Source organism: Lynx canadensis, chromosome D3 (assembly GCF_007474595.2).
Source record: "Lynx canadensis isolate LIC74 chromosome D3, mLynCan4.pri.v2, whole genome shotgun sequence".
NCBI lineage: Eukaryota > Metazoa > Chordata > Mammalia > Carnivora > Felidae > Lynx > Lynx canadensis.
The window spans coordinates 50,830,985-50,841,005 of NC_044314.2; the positions used below are offsets into that span (position 1 = coordinate 50,830,985).

The 10,021-nt window shown below is 41.4% G+C and overlaps 1 protein-coding gene across 1 annotated transcript in view; it reads right to left on the bottom strand.

Moving 5' to 3' along the window:
* The window catches only part of THOC1 (THO complex 1), a 52,609-nt gene extending 49,026 nt beyond the window's left edge, over positions 1–3,583 (bottom strand). The window contains exons 1-3 of the mRNA XM_030336146.2: positions 3,482–3,583; positions 1,011–1,084; positions 855–915 (exon numbers count right to left, since the gene is read on the bottom strand). Of these exons, the coding sequence (XP_030192006.1) occupies positions 855–915; positions 1,011–1,084; positions 3,482–3,535 (189 nt within the window). The 5' untranslated portion in view covers positions 3,536–3,583. The remainder of the gene's footprint in view (positions 1–854; positions 916–1,010; positions 1,085–3,481) is intronic.
* Positions 3,584–10,021: the final 6,438 nt, after the last annotated feature.

Genomic DNA, 10,021 nt, shown 5'->3' on the forward strand with positions numbered 1-10,021 from the left:
TGTATCAATATGCCTGAGGGTTTTAATAGAAGGGAGGTAATGCTCAGGTTCAATAACATCATAGAAACTAGCATTTTTTGAGTGCTCGTTAAGTGTTTTATACAACAGCCTTGAAAGAATATTATTTCCCCTCTTACAAATGAAATTGAGCCTCAGTAAAGCAAAGTAACTTGTCCAATGCCTCACAAGGCGTATGTGACTAGGTCTGAAGAAGAGAAAAAAAAAATGAGTTTTGATATAGAATTGTTCAAAAGAAAGGGACACTGTATTATGGTCATTAGAAAAGGATCCAGCTTCTTGAGACACAACCTTTACTTAACCAAGAATAAACTTGCTGAAAGTTTTCCTTTCCTTTGGGTGCCCCACTAATGGTAAATAAATTCGATTTTCATGTTTAGGTTAAATTTCTCTACTGAAGTTGGATAGGCTCTAGTTATTTTTGTATGCTTACTGATGAAGTCATCATAGGAAAATGAGGTCATGGAATCCCAGTACTCATGCTGAACATCCTTGGACTAGACCTTTCATGTTACTGAAGGATGTCACTGTTTCTAGAGCAAAGTGAAAGGGCCGATCGAAAATTCTAGTTCTTGCTCAGGAATACCTCATATCAACTTTTCTTCTATTCACTTGGAGAGCTCATTTGTTAAACCAAACCCTTAAATTTCACTTGTGCTGTCAAAATCCTGAACAATTACATAATCCCTATATTGTGATCAAGTCAGCTTTCACAAAGTAGCAAGTTCACTATAGTAAAAAATAATCGTAAATATCTATTGAGATAAAAGCAATTTCAAAAATAACATTTATTAATTTATCAGCAAAATTTTAACAATAAAGAAAAACATACTTACAATTTCTTCTTCTAGAACACCTCTGAAAGCTTGGTCAAGGGTACATTTTTTTTCATTTTCACTATTAAAAACAAAAGACACCTGAATTTTTTTAAACAGCTCAAGGTAAGTATAGTGATCTCGGCAAGTGATATTTCATGGATATCAATGCCTTACCTGCCAGGTAATTGGCTGAAGGTATTCAACAACGGCTTTATATTTTTGTTGTTCAGGGCCTCTCTAGTAGACTTCTAGAAAAGTAAAAATAGCATGTAAGTGGAAATATTTTTGCTTATTATTTACTGAAAAACATTACTCATCAATAGTCTGTCTAGCTGGAAATGCTTATGCGTGGGAAAAATTACCTATCAGTCATTCCATCAGTAATTCTTTATTTTTTTAAGTTTATTTATTTTTTTTTTTGAGAGAGAGCGAGAGCAAGCGAGCAAGTGCGAGCCCCAGCAGAGGAGGGGCAGAGAGAGAGGGAGAGAGAAACTCCCAAGCAGGCTGCATACTGTCAGTGTACATGAGATCATAATCTGAGCCGAAATCAAGAGTTGGATGCCCAAGTGGCTGAGCCACCCAGGTGCCAATGATACACACTCTAATCACTGTGAACTTAACAAGAGCTTCCCAAGTAGACTTTCTCATTCTAGGTGTTCCCACCTACCATTTCTTAAAATATCACATACATGAGAGTATACTGTTTTGTTTTTTTTTTAATCTCCAAATGCCTCCTTATTTATAGGCTTCCATTTTAAAATTTCACAGCCCCCTCTCAAGTCCTTGATATTATCTCCCTCAACCCATCCAACCTTATTTCCCACTACAACTTAACATATACTCTCCACTAAGGTCTAGCCATTTTTTCATTATTTTCTGTCAAGCTCATTCTAGTGTTTTCATTTATGTTGTTCTTCCCACCAGCTCATGCAAATTCTATCCATTCTTCAAGACCCATCTCAAGTCCTACCTTCTCTAGTTTGCTCAGCACAGTCCCTGACACATAGTCAACACTGAATACCTGCTAATTGTCTTAAACTAGCCATAATTTGAAAGACAAAAAAGCAGGGGGTGGGATTTGGCTCAGTTGGTAGAGCATGCAACTGTAAGTCTCAAGTTGTAAGTTTAACCCCTGCATTGGGTGTAGAGATTACTTAAAAATAAAACTTAAAAAAACAAAAAAGAAGTATCAAAGACAAAAATACTGCAAAGTCATTCACTCTGTGAAAATCCACATACACTTGGAAAGTCATCTCTTTACCCCCAGGAGTTAGATTTACACTGGAAATGTCCATTCCTGACTCTGCCAAAAGGAGACTGTATTATCTTGGACATATCTCCTTGTTTCTTTGTGCTTCAATTTCTTCACCAGTTAAATAAGGGGGTTGTTGTAGATGCTTATTACTAATAGCAGCAGAGGCACCACGTGGGAACTTGTTAGAAACGCACACTTTCAGGCTCCATTCCAGACCTACTGAACCAGTCTACATTTAACAAGATCTCCAAGTGATCCCACTGCACACTGAACCTTTAGAAGTACTGGACCAGATGATCTCCAATTAAATGGTCCCCTCTGCGACTAATACGATATTGGATATTGCTAACAGTTACTTTTAGCAGAATTTCAGAGCACCTGGGATTACAGCAAAATACACAGAAAGAAAACGATTCTGAAGACATAACTAAGATATAACCTGATTAACAAATAAACCCTCATTGTATGGGAAAAAAATAACCTGCACACAAGAAAACTGACTACAAAGAATCAATTTTCTTTCACAGAATTTTTATTCTGCCGTCACTATAACTAGGTAACCACAGTTAAATACGTCAGTAGTTGAATCATGATTCGAAATACTGGCTCAAATGCTAAAGACAAATATAGGCAAACAACTTAGGACAGGGTTCTTCATGCTGTGATGGGCAACATAAAAAGAATCCTGGGTCTGAAGTCAGAAACACCAGGGAAGTACATCACCTAACTCTGGCAGGGGGGTGGTCTCCAATCTACCAGGCTTCACAGTGCTAAGAGTTAAATAAGCTAACAAAAACGTTCTGTAAGGCGCTCCCCAAATGCTCAAAGTACTCCTCCTCATTTTGTAAGAATAAAAAGACATCTGGCAACAATTCCCAAGCTGATCTCTGTTTTCCTGCTTTGGATCTCCTCGTTAATCTCTTAGGAGAGAGATATGGTAGGTTAAAGGGTGGTGAATAAGCGGCCAGAACCACCACCACCCGCAGCTTAGGGGGCGGGGCGGGAGCCAGTTCTCTGGGCTAAAACCACTCCCGCCTTCACCCTCAAGCAATTTTGGAGACACCTGCCCAGCTAAGCGAGCACTGCACGGGAGCTCGACCGCACTGGAGGGAGTCTGCGGATAAACCCTCCACGCAGGGCACAAAGGCGCCCAGAACGCGGAGTTCAGAGACCTGCCTGCAGAAGGACGGAGGCGGACAGCTCAGGACGCACGGAAGAGGCAAGTAATGCGTCTTTCCCACCTCCCAACCCCCGACGGGGCCGGGAGCCGACACCGCGCCTTACACACCTCCGTCCCCGCTTTACCCCAGAGCAAAATTCGAGTGTTTTCAGGAAGAGGAGGAAAAAGATAGAGCCGGGTTAGGGCCACACTCTCCCACGGTCCGCTCACCGTAAACCGCGTCCGCGCTTCGGGCAAACTGAAGAGTGGCGGCGTCGGAGACATCTTCTCGGCTGCGCGTGCCCGCCACCGCGCTGCGGCGCTCGCGGATGACGTCAAGCGGGAGTAACGAGATTGCTGCCTCCGTGTTCGGCTAGAGCGGCCTGTGAGCCTAGGGGTGGGTCGGCTGGCGCTGGCCGCTTCCGCGGTGACTTGAATTCAGCCGGGCGTTGGAAGGCTGAGTCAGCCACACCATGTCTAGTCCGGTTTCGTAGGGAACTGTTGGGGTGACGGTATATGAGGGGCCTCGCCCTGTAAGCTCTGCGCTGCTGGTCGGGGAATAGGCCGGGACCCGCTCAATTGTGGTTTTCCTGCTTTGGGGAAACCGAGTGAATGGCGGGTAGTAAGGCTCACTGGGTCGCGCTGGAAGGTAACCGCTGCCCGGGAATCCAGAGCAGGTGGGTTATCTGGGAGTGCCCCAGGCTGGGGAAGTTGTTGGCAGTGCCTGTGATCTCCGGACCGCAGTCGTTCTCCGGAGGGCGTGGTCTCAGCTACGGCCTTGCTGAGTAGTTCGTGGGCCTTTATAGTTCATGGGCTCTGTAGCTTAGGAGCAGTTCCCTTTTATGTGAAATAGAAAAAAAAGGGGGGGGGGGAGGGTGGCGCCTGGGTGGCTCTGTCGGTTAAGCGTCCGACTTCGGCTCAGGTCATGATCTCACGGTACATGGGTTCGAGCCCCGCGTCGGGCTCTGTGCTGACAGCTTGGAACCTGGAGCCTGCTTCGGATTCTGTGTCTCCCTCTCTCTCTACCCCTCCCCGCTCGCACTCTGTCTCTCTCAAAAATAAATAAAATGTTTTTTTTTAAAAAAAAAGCCTGTATCACAAGTCTGTCGAAAAGCTCAAATGAAACAAAGCAAATGTGGCTTGTAATGGGAATATGAGCATCATTATCAATATCTTGGTATCAGTTAACTTTGCTGCACATAGAGGTGTCTACTGAAAGAGACCGAAGAGGAATGCAAAACTCGAGGCTCGTTGGAAAATGGATGGCACTGCATCCAGGGTAGAGACCCCAGTTGCAAAACCCTTAGTCCTCACAGGGGAGGCTTGGCCAATGAAAGGCCAAGGGGCACTTTCTCTGTTGGACTTAAATGCTGTGGGGAAAGCAGCACTGACCCAAATGGGAGGAACTTCCCTAACGATCTTAGACCGTTCCATGTGTACCTTGTTTCCTTCTTTGGCTTCTAACAAGAATACAGGAAGCTAACCAAAGGATAATTTTGCATAATCTTGCCCCTAAGTGGGAATTGTGAACAATGGTGGCTACCCGGAGCATTGCAGTCTTTTTTTAGCATCAACAGAATCCGGGCGCCTGGGTGGCTCAGTCGGTTAAGCGTCTGACTTCGGCTCAGGTCATGATCTCCCGGTCTCGGCATCTGGCCCTATGCTGACAGCTCAGAGCCTGGAGGCTGATTCGGATTCGGATTCTCCCCCACTCTGCCCCTCCCTCACTCATGCTCTGTCTCTGTCTCTCAGTAATAAATAGGCGTTAAAGAAAACTTAGAATCAACAGAATTACTCATGTTTGAGTGTATGACTTAAATTTACAAGTTGACTAAATAAACTGGTATTAGCTGATGTAATAGGATTATTATTATATTACAGATAATTATTAACTATCTGGAGTACAACTAAGACATGAGAGGTAAATTAAAAAAAAATTTTTTTTTACAAGAATTCAAACATGAGAACTAGAGTGTATTATTCACCAAAGCCCCATGACTTAGAATTCTATTTGTTTATTTGACAAACATCTGTTAGGCACTTGTATACAGTGGACAGTATTTGTTGAATAAATAATAACTATTTGAACAAATGATTGAACAAAATAATATAGCTTAATTATTTTTTGAGGAACTCTATTTGACATAAAGGAAAACTATACAATTTCTATCAGTAATTTAGGTAATAGTTGCTATAAGTGATCAAAAGAGAATCAATACCACATGTGGTCAAGGAACCTTCATGCATTCCTCTTCGATCTTTCTCTTTCAGTACACACTGAATAGGAGAGATCTTCCAAATAGAATGGTATGAGCAGAAGTGTGGAAGGGAGAAGGCACAGTGAAAGATAGCTGTTTATTTTTACTTTAACATTGGCTTCTGCACAGAAATAGGGCTGAAGCGTCCAGCTGGAACCAGATTGTATTGGTGTTTGCGGCCAAAGAATGTTATGGGTTTAAAAATGGCTTTTACAGCAGGTTATTACTGGCAGTTTATTTTGGAGTGAAGGAGAGAAATGAGCCATTTTGCTGCTAATGAGTGAGGCAACACCAGATGAAAGTGTAGGAAAAAACGTAATCAGGTGACAATGGGGAGTTATTGTTTAATGAGTACAGATTTTAGCTTGGGAAGATGACAAATTTCTGAAATGGATAGTCGTAATGATTGTGCAATAATATGAATGTACTTATGTCACTGAATTGTACACTTAAAATGATTAAAATACTAAGTTTTATGTATGTTTTACCACAATAAAAATTTAAAAAGAAAACCTATTTTTAAAAAGGCAGCAATCTGATGCTAGATACCTTAAAGACAAACATCAAAGACATTGGTATGATCTTGAGAACTCAAGGTAAGATTATATTCATTCAATAAGGCCAAGAAGTAGAGAATGCATTTTTAAAAGGTGTCCATCAAAAATCACTACAGTAAAATATTTAAGCATTTAAATATTTAAGCATGTTAATAAATGTTTTATAATTCTGAGTGCACTTGACATGTAGTACCTCATTTGATCCTCTATGTGATATTTTGAGGTGGGTAATACAATTATCTTACAATTATTTCATCCATGAGGAAGCAAACTCAAAGAAATAGGGTTCTTGATATCGGGAATCAGCAAAATAAGACAACCCAGGAGTTTTGATTCCAAAATTTGTGCTCATTACTGTCATGATAGTATGTTATATTGTCATGGGTAATGGTCAAGTTTTAATGACCACCACCTTATGACACTTTCTTGTAGTATTTCTATACCTTACAACAACATTGTGCATAGTTCTATAACAGTGAGGAAAAGTTTCAGCTGTCCTAGCTCACATGGCTAGAGAAAGCTAGTTTGGGAATTGAGCCTACCTTTAATCCCAAAGCCTGTATTTTTCTAAAGTCTTAACTCTTGAATCATTACCAAGCCATAGGCCTAATTAATATCCCATAATTATTTCCTTACAGTTAGATATGGGTGAGGATCCCACTGTCATCAATAACATATGAATTTTCAAAAGTATGTAATAACACTCAAAGGGCAGACATCCAATGCACATAACATCTTCACTTACAGTTACTGAGCACCTGTTTTTCCTAGCAAGGTAAGGTGGACCAGGGACTGCCTCTCGTAGGAAATACACTCCATGGGGAATTCTAGGCTGAGTGGTTTAGATCAGTTCTAAGCATTCACATCATTATTCTTTTTCTTTGGAGTACTCTCACTTGGATTCAAGTTACCATTGGAGTAATAACAGAAAAGGACCAAGGAGGAAGCTTAGTCTGCTTTTGTTCTGGTGTTTATCCTCTGGTCCAGGCCAAAGGAAACTTTTTGTTCTGTGATCACCAGCTACGTTAGGATGTTGGATTGCAGCTTTTGCTGGTTCAGGTTCTGGGCCCTTAGCCATCTTTCCCTTTCTCTCTGTCACTTGAGTGGATTGAAATAATTATATTGATAGGGAGTTGATGTTTGAGAAGCAAAGCTGAGAAAAAAGAATGAGACTCCTACATTTGGAGAGAAGTGGAACTGCAAAGAATAAGAATGGAAGAGAGATGGCACTTTGTGTATATTTTGGGACTTAATTTTTGTGGAAAAAGAGGAATTATATGAAAACTGTGGGTACTATATTTTTTATAGGGTGGTGGCAATTTTCAAGCATTTTATATTGTTATTATTGTAATGTTCTTTCAGTACATATTTACTGAGTGCCTACTATCTACCAGGCACAAATACAATATTATTGGCTTATGTATGCAGTATTATGTTTTATTACATTTTAAGTACTGTAAATGTCATTGTCTAATGTACATTGTAAAATCATGAGCTTGGTTGAACCACACAGATTGAGTGTAATTCAAGGTGAGAATAGAAGTCACAGAAATGGATGACTTCTTGCCCTAGTAAGCCTAACTTCCCTCCAGGGTTAAGCAGAGATTTTTACCTGAAACTGTACCATTGCTTGGTTTATTCCTGTTCTCTATCCTGATTCTCCCCCTCCCTTACTGGCTTCTCCTGACAGCACCTAAATCATTTGCTCACAAATTCTCACCTCAGGGTTTGTTTCTGAAGGTTCTGATTGTGTTAGTTTGGGTCTACCAATAAGCAGACACCGACAAGAATTTGTTATGGAGGGAGCAGGAGCAGGCAGAAAGCTGATGGACCACAACACAGGACTGATACCTGTGGGAGGAGAGAAGAAAGGAAGGAGGGCTAGGTAGGAAGTCTCTGAGTGAAACACAGCTCCAGGAAAGGTATGACTCTGCCAATGAGGAGTCCTCAGGTGAAACTTCTTGTCAGAAGACTCTTGCAGTTTGCCAGAATGAGCCTGAACTAGGACCTCTGCCATGCTCAGTCATTGACTAGAAATAGCCCTCGGAAAGCCTGGCCTCCGTGCCAATGTAGTGGATCCAGAGGTTAACAGCTAGGGCTGTCAGTCATTTTTGCTCCCTACAAGCAAAAATATCTGGGTGGAGCATTTTCAGGGCTGCTACAGTATCCTAGGTAGGGTATTCATATAATATTTTATTCATTCACTTTTGGAAAATATTTTCATTTGTTTATTCTCAACAAATATATATGAACCTGGCACTGTGAGCAGAAGAGTTCTTGCCCTCATGGAGTTTTTATATAACAGAATTTCATTGTGTGATAAATGCTGTGCAGGAAATAATAACATCTATTGAGTGCTGTTGTGTTCTTGAATTCTAAGTGCTTTACATGTATGAGCTCCTTAATCATCCCAGCAAACTTATAAAATTGACTCTTGGGGTGCCTGGATGGCTCAGTTGGTAAAGCATCCTACTTCGGCTCAGGTCATGATCTCGCAGCTTGTGAGTTCGAGCCATGTGTCAGGCTCTTTGCTGTCAGCTTGGAGACTGGAGTCTGCTTCTGATTCTGTCTCCCTATCTCTCTGCTCCTACCCTGTTCATGCTCTGTCTGTCTTTCTCTCTCAAAAATAAATAAACATTAAAAAAAATAAAAAAAGTTTACTCTTTATTATTCCCAGTTTGCAGGTGTAGAACTTGAACAGTGCTGAAGTAACCTAGCCCTAAGGTCACTTGAAATCAGAGTGAGAGACTCAGGGAGACTGCTAGGGCAGTATGTAAATAGAGTTGTCAAGGAAAGACTTCTCTGAGGGAGTGATATTTAAGCTAAAACTTACAGGATGGAAAGGGATTCATTGTGTATTTGTGAGGGTGGGATTTGGCAGGGGAAGGTAATAAAGAACATCCCAGGTAGAAGGAATAGCATGTACAATGGCTTGTGTTAGGAAGGACATCAGCATATTTGAGAACTGAAAGAAGGCTTCATGAGCAAGATAGAAAGCAGCAGACAATGAGGTTGGACAAATGGACAGAGCCAGATTGTTCAGGACCTTGTCCTTCATTGGGGTTTCATTCTCCTCTATGGTATGCTATAGCTCTCTGGAATCTCACTGAACACACAAAAGTTTGTTTTAAACGTTCTCTATTTTTTGCATAAACTGTTTCTGAGGAGAGTCATTTGCTTTTATTGGCCACCTTGCTTCCACTCTGGAGAGCTTCTGCTCTCCATGTTACTGGAGATTTTTCATTATGTATTCATGTTTATAAATGGAGGTCAAGATTGCTCAGTCCTAAGAGCTGTTGCAGGGGTTATTCAGCACATTTCCCACTCCTCACTTGGCATTCCCACCCCACTTCATCCCATTCTTGTAACAGACAAAACAGTGGTGGGTATATGACTGGGCCTAGCTATCAGTAAGTTTTTGAAATTTTTCTTCTGTGTCTGGAAAATATGACTGCTATTAGAGTTCTTTTTTTATAAACAATAGAAATCTTCTCTGGTTAGTGTTTTGTAAAGCAAGCTATTTGGAGGGTATTCGGAAGCTTATACAACAAAGCCTAGAGATAAAGCTTGGGCAGGTTTCATGGGAAGCAAGACATAGCATCAGTCTTAAGATGCCCCTGATAACATCATCTCCAATGGCTTGTCTCTGCTCCTGGTTTCTGATCTCTGTGGACATTTGTCATCACATCACTGAACACTCATCACCACACCATGCTGCTGCAGCTATCCTTGCATCATCTCCAGCCCTAAAATTTTGCACCTCTTCCTCTAGGTATGAGATCATGGCTGGGAGTATCCGATTGGCTATCCTCAGGACTTGTGTTCATGCTGTAGCTTCCAGAGTACAGGAAAAGTGATAACCATCCCTTCTTGCTTTCAGCTTCTGTAATGAGCCCCGTTTGGGATTTTCCTTCAGTTGGAAAGGGTCTTTGGATGCCGAGCAGTCAGTAAGAAAA